At 46.9% G+C, this 22487-nt stretch overlaps 1 protein-coding gene across 1 annotated transcript in view; it reads left to right on the top strand.

The window, feature by feature from the left end:
- The window catches only part of LOC137512870 (mast cell protease 1A-like), a 54678-nt gene that overhangs the window by 19435 nt on the left and 12756 nt on the right, over nt 1-22487 (top strand). The window contains exons 3-4 of the mRNA XM_068234090.1: nt 13587-13728; nt 17945-18196. Of these exons, the coding sequence (XP_068090191.1) occupies nt 13587-13728; nt 17945-18196 (394 nt within the window). The remainder of the gene's footprint in view (nt 1-13586; nt 13729-17944; nt 18197-22487) is intronic.

The raw sequence follows: 22487 nt of genomic DNA, 5'->3' as shown, positions 1-22487 counted from the left end.
AGGGGTAGAAAGCCCTAGGTCCTCAAGTGGTTAAAGGAATACTATCGATGTATGCATTTATTTTTAAATGCTGTATGTTGTAGCACACATTAGGGCAAGTACTAGGAGCAATTTGATTCCTCACACAGCTGTTCCTCTCAGCTGTAAAATCCTCCGTCAGTTTTGGCGTCAGTGTTGGATACAAAATGTATCTAATACTGAGCTCCCAGAGGGCTAGACCATGTCTCTGCACAGGGGAGATGCTATCAACTCCTCAGTTTATAGTTTAATTATCACCTTGCTGAAAGAATCTTGTTGATATAGTGGTAAGGGGTTAAAGATTCTAGCAATGTGTGTTTATTATCTTTGCTTCTCTTGACTGATAAAGATACTAATAATGCTAATTGTAGACAGTGGTCTGCCCCTCTCAGCAGCTTGTAAAGTGGATGCAGCCTGTAGTGAATCGCCTCAAGCAGGCAGCCAGTCTGAGTGTAAACACAGACTCCTGGTATAGCTTGTTATAGTCCAGCAATACTCCAGCTCATTTAGGTACCTGTTACCACCTCAGATCAGCCTATTTCTCCTCATGTCTCCTGCATGCTGTGAGTGACACAGTGACATATATTTGTGAGCTGTGTGACAGAGTAACCAAGCAGCTCAGGGTGACCCAAACTACTATGAGCTGTGTGAGAAATGAATTTTTAAGCAGGGATAGTGAGAGAGAGACCTGGGTGAATAAATAAAGTGCCCCTAGCACTAGTGGTAATGTGTACACTAATATAGAGTATTAAAAAAAAAAGTCGTTTCAATCGATAGTACTCCTTTAAGCCAATCAGAAGAATCGGAATGAATAAACCAATCAAAGAATGGGGATTTAGGCAGAAATTTCCACATTCTCTGATTGGCTTATTCATTCTGAGTCTTCTGATTGGCTTAAAATTACCGCATATCGGATAATGCAGATTTTCTGCATTTTATATTACATAATATATTATATTATAACAGTCAAAAGCCGCCGACTTTAGCGGTTAATAGCAAAGCCCCCATAGGTCCTAGACACACCTAGACACACCAAATTTTCAGGGTTTATTAAACAGAAGACTGAACAAGATGAAAAAGTTTTCAAAAAGACCTTATAGTTTTTGAGAGAATCGATGTTAAATTTGGGCGGAAATTTCCTCGATTTCTGGAGGAAATCCGCATTGGAATGCAGAAACTGGTATCGGAAAGCGAAATCGGTATCGGTAATCAGCAATGGTGGAATGCGGATTTTCTGCGGAATCGAAAATTGGCATTTCCGACCATCCATGGCAGAAAAACACAAAACAAAAACATTGATTGTATAATCAAATAGTTTTCTTAACCAGCATGAGAAAAAGCATAAATAAAAACATCATGCAATGTCAAACAATACTACAATAAAACATAAATAAAATATATGATCATCATAATACAACATTATTTTAAATTAATTATGGTATGCATATAAAAGCTTTGAAAAAAAGCTACAAAAATACAAAAAGGAAAAATACCTATTAAACCACTTCTTAGGCCACATTCACATTGCACGCGTTGCCGTCCTGATTTCGGCAACGTGTGCAAGAACCCAACACGCAGGGCATCAGAAAGTGCATAGACTGCACTGTCTGATGTTCACACTGCATTTGTTCCACACCAGTGTGGTCTGGGCACGCATGCTGCATGCATTTTTTAACAAAACGCGCGGCTGACTCATTCACTATCATCATGGGATCAGCCACGCAACGCATACAAGCGCAGATGATGTGTGTGCGTACGCGTTGCTTTCCAAACGCACGGCCATCCGTGTTTGCTGATGTGAACGGGGCCTTAAAATGCTTACTGCCCACTCAGCAAATTTCACCTGCCTGCTCTCTCCTAGTTAGTGTCAGCCAGCATTCTTCATTAGGCAGACTGTTTGGTCAGCTCGTACCAGCAGGGATCACCTGATGCCGGATACATGTGCTTGCTGGTTTCTTGAGAAAAGCACAACCCCTCCCCCCCAAATACTCACCAAGCCTCCAACGACGTCTTGCAGCCTTCCTAAGTTCCTCCTGCTCCAAGCGGCTTTCCGGCTTCCCTTGTGCACGGAAGCCATTGTGTCACCTGACGCTGCAGGTCAAGTGACACACCGGGAGCCGTACACGGACGCCGGAAGCTGCTAGGAGCAAGAGGAGGAAGCAGGTTGTTTTGGCGTGTGGAGCCTAAGCTTGGCATCACTATATCACTAGTGTGACGCCAGGCGACGCCCAGTCGGCCAAAACGCAATCGCGGTCGGTTTGAGACACAAATCGTTAAACCGAGATGTGATGTGTAATCTCCCTCTGACTAGGAACAGATGGGAGGTCTGGTCTTAGCTGAGAGAATCCCTGTAAAAGCCGGGAGGAACGTAGTTTTTTCCCGATTTCTTGGTCAGATTTGCCAGTCGTGCAAGCGATCAGAAAATGACTTTTTTGTGTTTTTTTTTTAAACCAGAGATCTGTCCCCCTGTGAGCAAAGCTTTCCCCTCACCCCTCAGGAATGTTGCACGTGGCCAGATCCCCTGCAGGGACCAGCTCATTCCCCCCACAGCCAAATGGTTCCATGAAAAGATCCAGGAAGCTGGCTCCCCAGGGGGGCCCTGAGAAGCCAGCCAGGGAGGCACCGATAAGGACAGATATGAATGCATGTGATGTATGGTTTCTTACATATTATATGGAGACCGTACATCGCACAGCTATAAAATTCATATAGTCTTATTCGTTAAAGTCTGCCCAACGCGCTGATATAACATTCATGGCAATATCTCATCCAGTTATTGTGGTATGAATCTTCTCAGGAACCTGAGAAGCTGCCCAAGTCACGTCTGATATCATATTAATCTGTATTTTCCGACAAGTATGAATCTGTTATCCACCTAAATATGACATGTATCGTTTATGAGTTACGGCATTTTATATGTTTTAACCTAAAATCTCTCAGAGGGAATGAACTGTCATTGTTGGGTAATTCAGAGGGGGCGGGCATTGCCACACCCCCGAGCCAGCTTCATCAAAAGCACCTGGCCGGCAGGCGGACCTCATTCCTCCATTTTCCACCTTCATGAAAGCTGCTGCCACTTTGAGAAACACTTGTTCCTCAAAGTGGCAGCAGCTTTCATGAAGGTAGCCATTTTTGTTTGGACTTTGAACTGAGCTGAAACTGAACGTTACAAGTTTTCCCACAAAAGGACATCTTTCCATGAATTAAGTATTTTCTCCCTTTTACTTTCATACTGTGTTATCCTTTGTCTCCATAATTGTTAATTTTAAAGATTTTCTGTATATATTATTTATATTGCATTAATAAACGACGCTAACGTCAGTTGTTGTTCAGCTACCCTATTATTCAGCCACACAGAAACTGAACCCAGACTTCTGGAGAGACGCTACTATTGTTTTGTTGTTAGCTAGACAGAATAAAGTGTGTTTAACAGTTTATTTGCAGGTCTAGAAATAGCTAGTCAGTGGGTGCTTCTGACCCAGGAAAGCAGAAGTGGTGGCAGTTATACCCTGAAATAGTGTGTAAGTTGTAATTACCGTAACCCACGGGCTCCCTTCTAGTCACACTGCTGCCCAAATTCCGTCGGTTTCCGCCCACTGATCGCGACCACAGCTTGCATGATCTGTGTGCTGAAACCGATTGGAAGGCAATTTGCGTTCCGACCACTAGAGGCCCTGTGACAGCTAGTGTTATGCTACGCACTCCAGGTAAGGGTAATTTGGGAATCTGGCAATCGCCACACCCCAAATTAAATATCCCACCGAGTTGCTTTAACTCCAAGTTGCTACAACTTGAAAGAGGAATAGTATTTAATGCCACTGGGGATTTGAGTGGCAGCAGGTGAGCTGTCATTTGGCTCACCCTACGCCCAGCTCACTGGCGGCGGGACAATACATATGCCAAGAGGAAGGCTGCAAGACGTTGTCGGAGGCTCAGTATGTATTTAAAAATCCCCATTATTCTTCACCCATGCCAGTTAGTTGAATTGATTAGGAAAGGTCTTCACACCTATATACATAAAGTACATCAATAGTGGCACCGGTGGGTGCTTGTTCTGTAAGATGGACCATGATTGGTCCTACCAAACCACATAGAAAAAATGACTAGCACACCAGAATTGTAGTTTGCATTCAAGCTATATTGAGAATCACACAAAGCATGAAAGTGTACAACAGTGAAGGTAATAATCTGTAATGAGCTGTATAATCAGTAATGAGTCTCATCCAATACATTCTATAGACAAATACAGTGGTCAAATACACTGGTATATAGAAAAAGTATCAGTCACTCTAGCAAATGAACAGGTGTTGGCTCCACAACGGAGGGAACAAAGGAAAATATCCATATGTTAGCAGCAAGATGTAAATGGAGCGTGGGGTCTAAGCAAGCACTGGTCTTCACCAGCCCACCCTGCAAGTAATGATGGGCCATCACCCCTAGTGGGTGACAGATTACTTTGCTGCCTGGTGCTTGCCAGCTCACGAACCCCAGGACTACCGCACCAGTGACAGAATAGAGGGTACCTGATGGAATGGCGAGCAGAGCAGACCGTTGAGCTGTGGGGCAAGGACAGGCTTGCTGGACAGGAAGGCCTAACCTATAGGAGTACCAGGAAGGGTACTGACAGGAGGAGTTCCCAGGAGGGGAATGGACAGCCAGGGAAGCCCAGGAAGGGAGCAGACTGTGGCGGTCCCAGGAGGGAAACGGACAGGCTGGGTAATCCTAGAAAGTGGGAAGCTGACTGAAGGGATTCCCAGGAGGGGAACAGACAGGTGGGACAATCCCAGGAAGGGAGCTGACTAAGGAAGTTCCTGGAAGGGAATAAGCAGGCAAGAGGAATCCCCAGAATGCTGTGGGGAGGAAGTTCCAAGAGGGGAACTTGCAGGCTGGGTGAAACCCCGGGAGTGCGGTGGACAGGGAAGTGAGGAAGACTGACAGTGCGGGGATCAGGATAGGTAATATCTGGCATGGGAGTGATTGGCAGGGATAGACAGGTAGGAAAGTGACTGCAGGGAGTAGGGATGAAAAATGCAGGCTGACTGGCAGGCTAGGACTGACGGGCAGGGATACTGGTTAAAGGTAGGCCAATGCAGCATAACAGGCTAACAGGCAGACTAAGGCCTCTTCTCCACAGGCAGTTGAACTGTGTGCTCAGCAGTTGCCAGGCAGCAGTGAGCAGTTACCAGGCAGCAGCAAGCAGTTGTGAGAGCGTGAGAGGCATTTCACTGCCTATCAACTGCCCATGGAAAAGAGGCCTTAGTGTAGCAATGGGGAAAAGCCAACAGGGAAATCCAGAAGGGGAACGACTTGGAAGGGAGCCTGGTCGTGAAGGGAATGGCGACAGAACCCCATGGCTGTGACCAGGGATGCAATAGCATACAAACAATGCGAGTGCAGGGTTTAAATACCCTGCCTGCCAATCAGGCAGGATGCAGTAACGCCCATGGCCAATGCAATAAAAGAGGAAGAAACGCGCAGGCGCGCGACTAGCAACATAGGGACGCCCATTCCCCCCTCTTTGTGAGCCTTGTCATTCTGTCCCTCTTTCCTACTCACTTGTCCCTCTTTTAGGACTTTGTCCCTCTTTCTATGTAAATATATATATATTTCTCTACTAAAAAATGTGTTTGATTAACTCTAAGCTTTATTCCCATCCTTTAAATTAATATATTACTAATTTTAAAATGTTAATATGAAGAAAAATGAACCAGGATAGACAGTACCAGTGTGGTTTTAATTGTAATTCAACATATTTTTTTATGAGAGCTTTATGGTATGCACGACTAGGACTGTGATGGGGGCGTGAGCAGGGGGTGTGGCAGGGGCGTGGCTTGAGTTTCCCTCTTTCTCATCTCAAAAAGTTGGGAGGTATGGGGGCGCCTGACCCGGAAGTCTGTCGAGTCAGTGTCTCTCCCCCATCTTGGGAAGAATGAGGAGCTCCGTGGGACTCGGTGGCTGCAGGGTAACGAGCAATAGTTTCCCTCCGCCATCCTTACAGGAGTCGGCGCAGGCTGCGGAGGAAGGTGCGTAATAAGATAACATTACAGGAAGAAGTAGATTTTTATTTGATTGCTTTTTGTTTTTTTTTCTGTTTGCATTTTTTGTGTGCAAATGAGCTGCCATTTTCACTGGAATTTTCAGAATACACTCCTGTACTTTGCTGAATAAAAAGAAGAGCAGAACATTGTGCCCTTGCTGGCCTTCTTTAAGATGGATGCTCACCCAGGATGAATTAAAAAAATAAAAGGAAAACAAAGGAAAAGGTGTTACAGGCATAGTACATTTATTGGCAGGATGCAAAATATTTTTTTTTAATTAATTATATGTAGAGTTTAATCTGGTTCCACTTTGAAAGACAAACTTGAAGTGAAACTAAAACGATGAGATTAAAGAGGAGCTGTAAGCCATACTATCTCAGAAAAAAACACATATATAAGTAGATAAATACTTGCTCTACTTACATAACATATGTATTGCACTGTCCACATTTTGATTTTAGTGATTTTTCTACAGTAAAATAAAGAGAAAATCCTTCTTAGCATTTCCCATTTTAGCTGTGGCTATTTTGAAGCCAATCCTGATGTAATTTCCTCCCTCTTCTCCTCTGCCTGATTTTCCGGCCCTTCACTATGAAAAGTGCATTGTCTCAGCATGAGAAATATTGGCCAATCAGAGAGGAACAGAGGTGTGGGAGGGGAAAACAGGAAGGAAAGAAGCTTCAACCAATCAGGCTGCATTAGTTAAGTCTGAGGGGAAGTAGAGATGCAAAAATCAACAACCCAGCATGCCCTGCCAAATTTTGTATGTACCAAATAAGAGTCAGGTAAACTGGGGAATGATCATTTATCAACAAGAAAAACAAAAGTTTGCTTTCTTAAAACAGAAAGGTAATAGTGATTTTACCATTTGGATTGCTTGGTTAGCATCCTTAGTACCTGTTTACCAGATAAAAATAAAGAATCGATTTTTTATTTTATGCCCTACAGTTATTCTTTAATAATTATAGCTATAGTCCTAATCCTAAATTGGACTTTCCTGGAATCCCATACTCCTATTTTGTATTTAATTGTTAAAAATGTATGTTTAGGCTACGTTCACAGTGGGGCGTTATGGAGCGACATTAGGGAGGCATTTGCAACGCAGACGACGCACAGTGTGATGTTAGCATTGCAATGTAACATGCAGCATTATGGTAACGCACTGCTGCAGTGAGTTACTGCTAAATGCACATGATAACAGGTACAGTGAAGCATACCTTTGATTGTCTGTATACTTTACTGTACCTCACTGTATGTGACGTAATGCGGCTGTAACATGTGGTACGACTTTTTTATTTAGTTGCGTTGTGTTCCTGTAAAAACAGGAACATAACAAAACGTCCCACTGTGAATCTAGCCTCCAAGAAGAACTTTAATGAATATAACTTAATGAAAAACTGCTGATTATTTAAAATACAGCTATTACTTTAAAGAGACTCTGTAACATCAAAAACATCCCCTGGGGGGTACTCACCTCGGGTGGGGGAAGCCTCGGGACCTAATGAGGCTTCCCACGCCGTCCTCTGTCCCACGGGGGTCTCGCTGCAGCCCTCCGAACAGCCGGTTACAGACCCGACTGTCAATTCAATATTTACCTTTGCTGGCTCCAGCGGGGGCGCTGTGGCTGCTTTCGGCTCCGAAGTTGACGGAAATACCCGATCTCAGTCGGGTCCGCTCTACTGCGCAGGCGCCGGAAACTTGCGCCTGCGCAGTAGAGCAGACCCGACTGCGATCGGGTATTTCCGCCTACTTCGGAGCCGACAGCCGTCAGAGCGCCTGCGCAGGAGCCAGGAAGGTAAATAATGACGTCATCTTGTACGGAGGGCCGCAGCGAGACCCCTGAGGGACGGAGGACGGCGTGGGAAGCCTCATTAGGATCCTGAGGCTTCCCCCACTCTAGGTGAGTACCCCCCAGGGGACGTTTTGACGTTACATATTCTCTTTAAAGATTATTTAGTCGGTGTTTATCCATTGTAAAATCTCCTCTGCCTGATTTCCATTCTTACATTTATCACAGGGCTTTAAAATCACAAACACTGGTTCGTACGACAGCTCCCCAGTCTCTATCACTGGCCGGGGGCCCCCAAACCACCATGCGATACCTAGAGGGACATGCAGGCGAGCCCTGGACCTCTCACTTCCAGGGACTTCACCCCCATTGCCTCTAAACTGAATGCTAACTGCAACACACACAATTGCTCACTACCAGTTCAAGAAATTTCCTACCTTTATCTGGTCAGCAGGCGCCAGTCAGCCAATCAGGTGGTTTAGGGGCCCCTGGCCAGTGAGAGAGACTGGGGCCCCTGGCTGTCATGCGAATCAGTGTTTGTGATTTTACATTTCCTTTTTTGCAGCTTCCAGGATGCGGTTGACAGGTGAGTGGTTAGGGAGGAGACTGTGTGGGAGAAGCCTACACGCGGCGGTCCTTGTAAAAGATGTAATCAATGATTACTAAAGTTGAAGAGAAATCGAGAGCCCAATATGGTGTAGTATGTCAAAATTGATTGGATAAATTAAACAGTGAGATGGTAATACTCACAAACACGGGTTACCACCTAGGTAACCACTCATTAGGCAGGTGAGGAGATTAGACCTGTCCTCACTCAGGATTAAGAAGTCGCTCTCTGTAGATAGGAAGAAAGGGGGTAGATCACCCCTCCACCTGGGGTGGACTCAAATATATTAGTAGGTGAACAGAGGCGCCAGAAGGATAAAAGTACATAAAATTTTAAAAAAATTGCTGGAAGGAAGTGGTGGACTCACCTCCGTTAAAGCAGACACCAAGGACTGTAAATATATATACACATTTATTGAAAATACCCCAAAGATGCAACGCGTTTCGCGGGCACAGCCCACTTCTTCAGGCAATAAGCAGGGGATAAACAACAGCAATTCAGTTATAGCAAGCAGAGCACCTCTGTGTGTCCCAGAGGTGCTCTGCTTGCTATAACTGAATTGCTGTTGTTTATCCCCTGCTTATTGCCTGAAGAAGTGGACTGTGCACGCGAAACGCGTTGCATCTTTGGGGTATTTTCAATAAATGTGTATATATATTTACAGTCCTTGGTGTCTGCTTTAACGGAGGCGAGTCCACCACTTCCTTCCAGCAATTTTTTAAAAATTTTATGTACTTTTATCCTTCTGGCGCCTCTGTTCACCTACCAATATAATCAATGATTACGTCCAACCAAAGCCTCCCACCTGAATGGTAATTTATGCAATTCCTGCTAGATTCGGTATGGCAGGATTTATCAGAGGGGGCAACATCTTTACCTCTGGTAGGGTGCATCACTGCAGAATAACAGAGGGATGAGATGACGTTGCACCTTCAAAAATAAACACACAGACCCCACAGAGCCCAAATGATATAGAATTTGAGTTTTTTGAGGAGTAAAAAAAAGAAGCAGGTTACTCACAAAATCAGGTTGCTGAATAAAATGTAGACCGTTGAAGAAGAATGTAGGCTCATTTCTACTTGGGGGATCACTAGATCCTCTTGGGGTGATCGCTCTCTAGGGGGTGCCTTTTACTCCCAATGGGAGTCTAACAATACAATGGGGGGAAAAGGCGCTCTGGTGAGGATAAAAGTGAAATGAATTTTGCGTAGTCCTCAAAGAAGGATCAGAGCTGACAATATTTGGGGGGAGAGAAACTTGTTCCTCACCCACACAATCAACTCACCGTGGGCCTCAGAACTTAAAGAGGAACTGTAACGACAAAACGGCCCCTGGGGGGTACTCACCTCGGGTGGGGGAAGCCTCAGGATCCTAATGAGGCTTCCCACGCCGTCCTGCGTCCCTCGGGGGTCTCGCTGTAGCCCTCCGTACAGCCGTGACGCAATATTTACCTTCCTGGCTCCTGCGCAGGCGCTCTGATGGCTGTCGGCGCCGAAGTAGGCGGAAATACCCGATCGCCGTCGGGTCTGCTCTACTGCGCAGGCGCAAGTTTCCGGCGCCTGCACAGTAGAGCGGACCCGACGGAGATCGGGTATTTCCGTCTATTTCCGTGCCGAAAGTCGCCACAGCGCCTCCGCTGGAGCCAGCAAAGGTAAATATTGAAGCTACAGTCGGCTCTGTCGCCGGCTGTTCGGAGGGCTGCAGCGAGACCCCCGTGGGACAGAGGACGGCGTGGGAAGCCTCATTAGGATCCGGAGGCTTCCCCCACCCGAGGTGAGTACCCCCCAGGGGAGGTTTTTGTTGTTACAGAGTCTCTTTAAGCATAGAGCTCAGAAACAACAAGGAGAGAACAAAGCTACAAGAGGCCTCATCAGATCCATGAAAAATTGCAATGCTTTATTTGTACACAAAAATCCCCCCAGCACCCAAATCTAAAAGCAATTAAAATCAAATGGAGTTCCTTGGAGCCCCCCAGACCCCCTCACTTACCCCACTCCATATACTCAAACAACTCTCCAATGCACACTATTACACTGCATAACGTAGTGCAAATGAGATCTCATTTCCAGCTGTCTAAACAAATATTGGCAAAGTCTTAAATAGGATTACTTCACAAAAATTCAAAGCACTAAATAGCCAGCAAAAATCTGTATATGTGAGTGCACTCAAAAATAATGTCTGCTGACATATTCCATCTGGTCACATAGTCCAATATGGGCTTAATTGCTTGCAAGTCAGAGCTCACAGATCACAGTTCATACATTTGCAGCACCAGTGCTGAGATTAGATCAGCGAAGCATTTTCCATCAAACCAAAACAAGTATATGCAGTTCATCAGCTCAGCATACGAGTAGGCTCAAAGTGTCACAACGTTGTAGCATTAACCACTTCCGGATTCTCGGAGCGTATATACACGCCCCTGAATCCTGAAGTGTATTCCATGGAAACGGCCGCTCGTATGAGCGGCCGTTCCATGTCAGTTCCCGGAGGGTGTCTCCGTGAACACCCTGCGAGCCGATCGGCGGCTCGCAGGGTAAATGTAAACACACGGGGAAGACCTTCCCCGGTGTTTACATGTATACGGCGCTGCTGCGCAGCAGCGCCGTAGAGGAGATCGGTGATCCCCGGCCTCTGATTGGCCGGGGATAACCGGCATCTGATAGGCTAAAGCCTATCCCATCAGGCGCAGGACGGAAATCCGTCCTGCGCAGCTCACAGGGGGAGGGAGAGGGAGGGAAGGGGAAGGAGGCCAGGAAGCGCTGCGGAGGGGGGCTTTGAAGAGCCCCCCCCCCGCAAGCGCAAGCAGCCGGCGGCGATCAGACCCCCCCAGCAGGACATCCCCCTAGAGGGGAAAAAAGGGGGGAAGTCTGATCGGCCTGGCTGCTAGCTGATCGGTGCTGCGGGCTGGAGAGCCCACGCAGCACCGATCAGCACAAAATAGCGTGGTAGGGAAGTGGTTAAAGTTCTTCACTTTTGGCATGCAGAAGTTACCTTCAATATGCGCATAGCCGCAGGTCCCCCACGCTCTGCGGCCCACGCTAAGGCAGCATCGAGGCTCCTCGTGCTTTGCTACTTACACGTCTTGCAGTGGTGTCTGTAGTTAGAGAGTATGTGTTGAGTTTAGAGATGCACGCGATCTACCCGTTCATAGCGGCAAGTTATCTGCGTTATAGCATGACAGCGGGGATCCAGCATGTAGACAGCTTGGAGTGAGGGCTGAGGCCAGCCTCCCGAAACTCCTCCCACTTACATATTTCACCCAATGGGCTTCCTCAGAGTGACGTCAGGGGGAGTGGTGAAGTATTTCTCAGGCTCTTTATACATGACAGACAACCATGTGACTTTATCCGTGCGGCCATCTTTTTTCCTGGAAACAGGTATTCATTTTGCCCACTTATTGCTTCTCAAAGCATCATAGCAGCCCCAAATTTTCCTATACTACCGATTTTGAACTGGAGCTCATAGCATCACTAATGTCTCTTCCCACCAGTGTTGCCAACTCATCCCTTTAATTACTGACACATATGAATTATACAGGTTTTGTGGCCAGGTAGATGCAGTTAAGGCACTCATTATGAGCAAATAGCCCCAGAACCTGTATAACTTAATGTGTCAGTAATTAAAGGGATGAGTTGGCAACACTGCTTCCCACATCACCAAGGCAACATTGCAAATCATCCGAACTTAATCCAAAGATATATATATAGATCTACTTTAGAGAGCATCAGTATCTACGTGATGCTCTCTCTGCTGCCCCCAGTGTTCCTATGTCTCCTAGTCACCACACTGACTACTCACAGACAGTCCAAGCAGCACAGCACTCAATCTTATTTTTGGTTTAGCTGTATGACAAAGTCTTTTACACAGTCTAAAACAGTTCTAACCCAAAATCTATGAATTATTGATTTTTTTAACCACTTGAGGACCCACCCTTTACCCCCCCTTGAGGACCAGCGCTGTGTTTAGTGATCTGTGCTGGGTGGGCTCTGCAGCCCCCAGCACAGATCAGGTAGCAGGCAGAGAGATCAGATTGCCCCCCTTTTTTCCCCACTAGGGGGATGATATGCTGGGGGGGTCCGATCTCTCCTGCCTGCGTGTGGCTGGCGGGGGGCACCTCAAAGCCCCCCTCCGCGGCGAAATTCCCCCCTCCCTCTCCTACCTGCTCCCCCCCCCCCCCCCCCCGGAGATCGGGGCTGCACAGGACGCTATCCGTCCTGTGCAGCCAGTGACAGGCTGTCCCCTGTCACATGGCGGCGATCCCCGGCCAATCAGCAGCAGCGCCGTACAATGTAAACAAAGAGGATTATTTCCGCTTGTGTTTACATTTAGCCTGCGAGCCGTCATCGGCGGCCCGCAGGCTATTCACGGAGCCCCCCGCCGTGAATTGACAGGAAGCCGCCGCTCGCGCGAGCGGCTGCTTCCTGATTAATCAGCCTGCAGCTGGCGACGCAGTACTGCGTCGCTGGTCCTGCAGCTGCCACTTTGCCGACGCGCGTTATGAGTGCGCGGTCGGCAAGTGGTTAAATCTATTTTCTGCACGCAGAAGCTGTTTTTATGGCTGTTATTATTTATCAATACGGGTAATGCTATAGTCTGACCAGCTTCTGACTAGAGAGAAACTTGTTCACCTGAATGTTTATCTATTTCAGGCAAGAAACGCTAACTAGTTATTGTATGCTTGGCACTGCATTTACACACATTAATCTCATCATGTCAGGTGTCAGCTCAGGAACCCTTTAAAGCTACCAACTTACCTAGCTAGATCTATTAGCTGCTGTTGCCATTTCCAGTCCACACCACTGCTTCTGTTATCACTGGCACCTATCAACTTATGAAGTAAATAAATACATTTCTAGTTGCTTTTTAATTATATAATAAATATATAATAAACCTTAAAATACACTTTGGCTGCAGTAAAACATTGCATCATTGCTTCTTAATGAGTAAGAACTCTCTAAAAGCCTGAAGGTCTGAAAGTTTGTGCCATGATGCTACTGGATCTGGAGTCAAAGGAGAGATCACTATCTTAGAATATAGATCAGATGCCAAGACCCAGAAGGGTGTTTTTGCATTCTTGATAAAAATAACAAAATCTTAAAATCGTGTCTAACATTTGGATGGCTTTGTTTTTCAGGGACATCACTGTCACCCTTGGAGCCCATGATATCTCTCAGGCAGAAAACAGTCAACAAATCTTTGGTGTCAAAAGCTACCATGTTCACCCAGAATATGATGACGAGTCTCCCGTTCCATTTAATGATGTGATGTTGTTACAGGTGAGAACATTTGTAACTAATCATAAAGTATAGTACTCAGGGCTGGATTTACTGCTCAGGAGCTTAAAGGCACATAAGCTCTGCCACCCTAAACCCCACCCATTAACACAGGCCATACCCCTCACAACCCCCATAGACATTCAGATGTGCTTCCCTTCCCCCACCCCCGTGCCAGCTATAGGTGCCACAGTATAGGTTAGCAAGCTATAGGCTCATCATGTGACTCGCCACCACGTCACATGCTGAGAGACCCACTGTTGCTGTGGAGATGGCACTGGACACACTGCCGCTGCTGAACAACATAATCGCTGGAATGTTGGATACAGGTGAGTCTCTTCTTATTACCACTCCACTCGCGCTCTGCAGAGGGAGGGAGGGGGAAGGGACGGGGAGCAGAAGGGACATTATGGCGGCCAAAGAGACGCTTTTTAAACATAGGCTGCCTGTAGGCAGGTAAATCCAGCCCTGATACTACTGGTGGTGGAATGTTTTAATCCGCCTGAGATACTTTACATCATCAAATTAGATTTACTATGCTTTTAATGCTTTTTTTAATGTAAAACAAGCAAAACATTATTTTTTCTAAGGAGCTTTGTCAGGCTTGCCTGGTCACCTGCTATGAGTCAGGCTGTATGCCCATATGACTGATTTTATAGCCCAGCCCTAACGCCTGCAGAAACTCCTGCCTAATACAAACTACAATACCCTGCAGGCAGATGTAGCATACAACCTGATAGACAGCAATCACCAAACACAGCAATGAGCAATGCAAACACAGTATACTGAATAGTCACCTGAGGCCTATAGGCTGAGGCAATCCAGATGATAGCAGGTAATGGCTGAAGTATAATCACTAGACAGATGCGTGATCAATCAAGCCAAAGTCAGTCCAGGCAGCGTTCATGCGAATGCTTTAACAAGCCGAGGTCGGTAACAGATAATCCAATAGAGAAGTGTGGTCAGGTTCAAGCCGGGTCAGTAACGGTAAGGCAAACTGGAAGAAGCTTAGTCAGGAGACAGACAACAGTCAGCAGCAAGATAAGGACTTGGTGTGAGCGCAATCTCAGCAACAAGCCCAGCATAGGCCCATCACGGGCACAGACTGGAGCGCTCACCAGGTTCACCAGCGCGCATTGAGACGCATCCTCCGCCTGCCGTCCTGCATGCATGTGAGTCAGCGGCAGGGACGGCAACAACTGTGAGTCAGTGGCAGGGCCGTTGGCGGCGGCCTGCTGACTCCTTACAGTACCCCTACCCCTAGGAGTGTACTCCAAACACTCCAATCCAACTTCATTAACTTGTTCTACATCCTTTTTAACTACTTGCCGACTGCTCCACGCCAATTGGCGTGACCAGTGCGGCAGCTCAAGGACCACTCCACGCTGATTGGCATGAACGGCTGTCTATGGGGCTAGCAGGAGATCGCACGCAGGCTGCGCGTGCATCTCCTGCTCGGGGGACGGAGCTCCGCCCCGCCGCTTGGGGAGACTTAGACGGCGAAACCGCCATCTAATTACTTTGTACAGCGCTGTGATCCGCAGCAGCGTTGTACTGGGGACAGCCGCGTGACACGGGGGGGGGGGGGGGGGGGATCAGACCTCACCAACAGAGAGCTCTGTTGGTGGGGAGAAAAGGGGGGGGGGTCACTTGTGTGCTGAGTTGTACGGCCCTGCAGCTTGGCCTTAAAGCTGCAGTGGCCTATTTAACTAAAAAATGGCCTGGTCACTAGGGGGTTTTACACTGCGGTCCTCAAGTGGTTAAAGGGTGAAGGAGCAGCAAATTCCTGATAAGTCTGAGGTAATCTTTGTTCAATGAGTCTCGTACAACTTAACACAACCTTTTGCAAGCACTCATCCTTGCATTGTGCAGACCAAGTAGTCAGCTGACCAGTCTGCCAATCAGGCACTGGGTTATGCCTTCTCAACCATGGCAACCCAAGAACTATAAGAAAAGAAGGCAATTTTAAACAATAACATTTCATGGTTTTCAAAGGCATGCCCCAACTTGTAGGGTAACTTCAGTAGTTAACACAGGACCTTGCTGTAAGATAGAATCATCAACAGCAGTAACGTGTATCAATTCAGAACCTGCAGTAGTCTGAATGAATAACTTCTTAGCAACAGATACATCCATAAAGTTGCCCACCGTACCACAATCAACCAGAGCTTTACAATTGGAGACATTTCTACCATATGCAATGGACACAGGTAGCAGGACCAAATAATTTTCTGGAGAGATACCTTGCCTGCGTAACTGTGTCCCCTCCACCTTAGTTAAGCATGGTAGTTTCCCAAACTCTTAGGTCTGCGTGGACATGATTGGACTATGGCTATCATTCATAAAGCGTTCCCGCATGCGGAAATGCTAAAAACAGCCGACTTTACCGACCACCAAGCAAAATGTGTATTCATAAAGGCTGTTTCCGCATGCGAAGCGGACTTTCCCGAGCAGAGCGATAAATTACCGCATTATGCGGTGATTCCATGCGGAGATGTAACAAAATGTAAATTCATAAAAACTAACGCAGGCGGTATGTGGACGGGGATTACCGCTCCCATGGATGTAGCGATAGGCATGCGGAGTATATGTAAGTGAATGGGACAGACCTCCCAAGCAGCAGCAGAGATAACACCGCATTGTTTAGGGGATATCTGGCCCATGATACTGTCAGGTTTGCCTGGTCACCTGCTATGAGTCAGGCTGTATGCCCATATGACTGATCTTATAGCCCAGCCCTAACGCCTGCAGAAACTCCTTCCTAATACAAACTACAATACCCTGCAGGCAAATGTAACATACAACCGGGCAGACAGCAATCACCAAACACAGCAATGAGCAATGCAAACACAGTATACTGAATAGTCACCTGAGGCCTATAGGTTGAGGCAATCCAGATGATAGTAGGTAATGGCTGAAGTATAATCACTAGACAAATGCGTGATCAATCAAGCCAAAGTCAGTCCAGGCAGTGTTCATGCGAATCCTTTAACAAGCTATCCAATAGAGAAGCGTAGTCAGGTTCAAGCCGGGTCGGTAATGGTAAGGCAATCTGGAAGAAGCTTAGTCAGGAGACAGACAACAGTCGGCAGCAAGACAAGCACTTGGTGTGAGCGCAATCTCAGCAACAAGCCCAGCATAGGCTATCACGGGCACAGACTGGAGCGCTCACCAGGTTCAAATACAAGGTCTGACCAATCAGAGCTCGGCGTTTCAGTTGATCAGCTGACATGCAGGGAGACACGTGGCTACTGTTTGTGTAGGCGGAGCGGTAACGGTAACAAGTTACTGCCCAGCATAAACAGTAGAGCACAAGTTCGCTAACTAATCGCTATGTTCTGATATAATCCAGGTGAGGGTTCCAAGCTTTTATCACATTTTCCTGAAAAGTCCAGTCTAGGCTTAGTAAATGCCACCTTAGTAAATCAGGACTTTTTTCTTCTTTTCAATGTTTTAATGTGATCCATTGTGGAAGGTTTTTAACTACCGATATATTTACAATTTTTTTTAGTAATATCCAATATTTTTAGATAAGGGACATTTACACTGATGTATGCAGGTGCAGAATGTAGATGGGGAGCGTGGGCGGCCTGGCCGCACATATACAGTAGAGTCCAACTGCCCGTGACTGGCCAGATTACCAGCACTGATAAGGAAAGAATGAAGCAGCCATAGAGGACAGGGAGGGAGCCCACGCACCTCATGGGGCTGGAGGAAGCCCCAGGTAAGTATAAATGCACTCATTTTAAACATCTCAGGTACACTTTAAAGGACAACTGTAACAAGAGGGATATTGAGGTTGCCATATTTATTCCCTTTTAAGCAATACCAGTTGCCTGGCTATCCTGCTGATACTTTTAGCCATAGACCCTGGACAATGCAGATCAGGTGTTTCTGACATTTTTGTCAGAGCTGACAAGATTAGCTGGATGCATGTTTCTAGTGTTATTCAGCCACTACTGCAACCAAATAGACCATCAGGGTTGCCAGGCAGATGGTATTGTTTAATAGGAAATAAATATGGCAGCCTCCATATTCTTCTCACTTCAGTTGTCCTTTAAGCAGCAGAACTAAGTAGGGTTTATGTGGAGGCGTGCATTCATCTAGGTCATGATGTATCCAGAGAAAAAATAAATTAGTTTCAACTGGGCACCATTTAATGTTTTGTAAGTCGTGCTGATTGTGATTTCACTAATATTTTAATTTCCTTTTCCCCTAGCTCACATCCAAAGCAGAGCTAAATCGTTATGTTCAGCCAATTGCTCTTCCGACCAGTACCAGAGATCTTCCACAGAATATTCATTGCAGCATTGCTGGTTGGGGGCTGATTGACAAGATACATACCACTGACAAGTTATTTGAAACCAATGTGACCACTGTGAGCCGTAGACTCTGTAAACGTTATTATCCTGAGTTGAGCGATGGGATGATCTGTGCCGGGAGCAGCGACAAAATGACAGACTCTAGTCAGGTACTGGAAAATGCTTACATAACTCACTGATCAGTAAAAACATTAAAGTGAACCTTAACTGTGAAGGAAAAAGTTTTGGGCCTTCCCCAAGCCCCCCACAGCCATCCTGTGCCCTCGCAGCTCCTTGAGTTACCTTCGGTCCCACACCATGACTTAGTTTCGGGCACAGTATGCTTGCGCCAGCACATGAAGTACTTGACGGCGGGGAAGGCGAAGAAGAGGACGTGTTGCCGGGGGCGACTGTTAGTCGGCCAAAAACTAAACTAAGCAGCGGCGGGGGACCGGAAGACACTCAAGGAGCTGTGAGGGCACAAGACGGCTGCAGGGGGCTTGGGGAAGCCCCAGGTGAGTTCAACTTATTTTTCCTTCACAGTTAAGGTTTCCTTTAAGAGAAGTGTATGTAACTCGGTCTAATTTTTGGAGCACATGCGACTTTCTGATCTAAGGACACTTTTTAAATAGTTTGAATCAGAAATGTCATACTCCAGTCCTCGGGGGCCGAAGTCCTCACACATTTTTAGAACAGCTCAAATAAATTCATGGTACTGAATCAGGAAAGGTGTGGTTCATCAAGCAGAACACATTTCCCCAATTCTCAGTCCATTCTAAACACGGGCATGGATACGGCCTTCGAGGGCTGGAGTTCGACATCCCTGGTTTAAATCATGGTACTTGTGACGAACATTACGGAAAGTCGTGCGCAATCGCCAACGACTTGCTTAACCACTTTACCCCCGCCCGTACGGATTTCTCCGTCCCTTTTTCCATCCTTTAACCCCCAGGGATGAGGAAATCCGTACTTTGCGCACTCCCGCCGCTGCCCGCGCTTCCGCTCGTAAACACGCCGCCCGCCGCTAGTAAACACGCCGCCGCCCGCTTGCCCAGAGATCAACGAACGGGAAAATCCATTCCCGTTCGTTGATCTAAGCCCCGCAATGATCCGCTGCCGCTCGGCTGAGCAGCGCGATCATTGTGAGCAATAACAAACTCCCAGCCTCTTTCTACTTCCTGCAAGCGTCCGGAAGGACGCTTGCAGATTGCATGAAACAAAAAGTTACTGTTGCCATCTTGTGGCCAAATAGTAAAGCTACACCCTAAGCATTTTTTACACACAAATAAACTCCTTACCTCCCACACTCCCCAATTTATTTTTTTTGTAATTAAAAAAAATAAAAAAGGGGGCGGAGTCAGCCATGGCCGCGTAGAGACGCTTCTACTCAGAGCTCCTCACCCGCAACCGTAATATATGATTATTTGAAGTGTTTCACCCTCCGAAAAGACCATAAGGGGATGGCCAGTGGATCACGGAGAAGTAAGAGACAAGCTAAACAAACTGGCAAGTCGCATCGCCGAACCTCTAGCGAGAAAACAATCCCGCGGGCCTCCCAACAGACGCTGACCAAGATGGCTGCCAGCTCTCCGCCTAAAGACATGCCCGCTAAAGACGATGACTCGGCCGCTATGATCTCTAAATCTCTGAAGGAGATATGGGACTACTTACATAATCTACCCACAAAAGAGGACTTATCTGATCTGGCGGACAAAATTGCCTCTGCTACACGAGAGGAAATAAGAGTCATCCAGGAAGATCTCGTAGTCCACGATGAACGGCTCACAGCCTTGGAACGAGACATGGGACTGCTTCAAGCCGAGGTGGGGAAACTAAAGGAGGCTAACCTACAACAGCACGCGCTGAACACCGCGCTCAGGACGGGCATGGAAGACCTCCAAAATAGGAGCCGCCGAAATAACATCAGGCTCCGGGGCCTGCCGGAGTCGGTCCCCCCGCAGCGCCTTGAGCCTACTTTAGCGGCCATCTTTAACGGCATCCTCCAGAGACCTGCTGACGACCCGCTGAAAATAGACCGGGCTCATCGGGCCCTGAAGCCCAAACCAGTAGTAGATGAACCCCCACGGGACGTTATATGTCGCATCCACCACTTCGCGGTCAAGGACGCCATTATGAGAGCGGCCCGCCAATTAGAATCTATTGAGCACGAGGGATCGACACTTTTACTTTTTCAAGATTTAGCGCCCAGTACCTTGATACAACGCCGTGCGCTTCAGCCCTTAATCAAGATGTTGCGAGATAAAGAGGTCACCTATCGGTGGGGATTCCCCTTCCAGCTCACCGCAACAAAAGGAGACAAATCATTCACCATCAAGTCACCGACGGATCTTCCGGAACTTTTCCGTACATTGGGCCTACCGACGGTTGAGGTACCTGAGTGGAAGCCAGAGGCAATTTCCGCCGGCCTACCCCAACGGCCTAAACAGCGGAGACAGCCTCGCAACTAGCAGTGAACTCTTCTCGCCGGCTTGTGGCCCTCCCGATTGCTCTGGAGACCATATCCTCTACACCAGATAAGTAACGATTAGATATGGGATAACATACTGGAGGCACTAGATCCCCTACACCCTACTACTATTACAAGAGCTGATATAAGACACGTGGAGACTCTCTCTCACTTGGTGGCCTGTTACAAGACTGCGGGAAACAATAGGCCTATCTTTAATACTGAATAGAGGACACTCCATGAATGGGTATATCTCTACGATATGGGAGCTGTGTACCGCGTGGTAAATCTTTTTCTTCTCCTCGCTAGATGACGTATGTTAACTGCATAATGTCTGTTTATATAGGTTATTGCCATCTTTTGGATCCATAATATACCATAGATACTCTTGAAGTACCCCTGATATGCCATACCAATGTCTGCAAAGGTTCTGTATTATGACAAGTGTCCTAATCGGTTTTACTAGATAAACAGTGTCACTTATATGTAATCTCCCTTCTCCCCCCTCTTCCCCCCCCCATACGACCCCTCCCCCCTTCCCCACCCGTGCCCTTTTCCTTTCCACCCCCCCCCCCCCCTCCTCCCTCCTCCGCTAATATTATATGAGGAAACTCCTGGTGAGAGTGAAACACATGTGAACTGATTCTTGTACCGGTAAAGACTCATAAGAACAAAAATATTATTCTCTGTGAGAGGGTTATAGATAATTCATGTGCTTCCCACTATGTGGGACCAGCCCATACTGATGGCCTAGAACTCAGCTTATACCCTATGCAGAAGACAAGGGATCATTTATGCCTGGTATACGCACCAATATAGAATAGAACACCACTGATAGCTTATATGAGAAGTTTACATGTTATCCGTAAATGCTTTCCCGCCAGGACTACACTACTACGGAGGGTACCCTCCAATCACGGTTCTGAAGCCTAATATACACATGCACACCCGCTAGCTATCACGTAACACACACCGGTTGCTATCAGCTGGTGCAGACTCTTGCAGATGTCGCTACGGGGTAAACAGTACAACCCCTGCATTTATTCGCTACCTCCCTTCCCCCGCCGTGACATGTGGTGAGACCCTCTCACGACTAAATCTATATCATCTCCCTCTGTGAGGGAATTATTACCTCCACTGTGTGGAATAGACCTATCTTTATTGGCAGGAATTTAACGTAAACCCTTCTATGCCTGTACAAAACTTGTGCATACCACTATCCCGGGTACGGGGAAGCCTAGTCGAGTATTATAGCGCTGTGGTCAGTAATGACTCTCACCCCTCATCACACGCCCATCCAAATAGCATGAGAGACCTACTTTACGCTTTGTCCAATACAATAAGAACTGCAATTGATATCAGCAGCATAATATTTACAGCCACCACTAGAGAGAGCCCACATACTGGGGTATAGAGAGCCATCAAAATATTGTGGCCTAGGCCCAATAGGCTTACCTCTTAACCTTATTATCATTCCTATAACGATTGCTATACCGTCCAGAGTATGATGTAGGCTAACTGAAGCCACTGTCTAGAGAAACACACATCAGCCAAATCTGGTTTGTCTAGTGCTTGCCAGTAGCGATGGGGGGGCCACCACCAAAAGATACGTACTCATTCCCCCCTTGATACAGGGTGAAACACTGTTCGTTCTTTAATAACCAAAGGGGTGAGGAGCCCTGGACTCTCTGTGCGAAAATGGTTATTTCGTACCCACATAGGATAGTCCTCCGGGCTAGATACCACTCCATGGTAACGTCTGTTTATCGGCGTGACAGTTACACGCCTATGTTTTTGTTCGTAATGTTTATGTTGAGTGTTGGGGTCTGTCGCGGGTGTCTGACATATGTGCTACTTCATTCCAATCAATAGTGTCCCTGAAAGTGGTGTCAATCAACGCTAGAGGGCTTAATATTCCAGAGAAGAGGTCTATGCTATTACATGATATGCACAAAAAACGAGCAAATATTGTACTAATTCAAGAAACCCACTTT

This window comes from Hyperolius riggenbachi, chromosome 1, assembly GCF_040937935.1.
Source record: "Hyperolius riggenbachi isolate aHypRig1 chromosome 1, aHypRig1.pri, whole genome shotgun sequence".
NCBI classification, from domain to species: domain Eukaryota; kingdom Metazoa; phylum Chordata; class Amphibia; order Anura; family Hyperoliidae; genus Hyperolius; species Hyperolius riggenbachi.
Note: the sequence above shows the minus strand (reverse complement) of the source record. Positions and strands in the feature narration are given on the sequence as shown.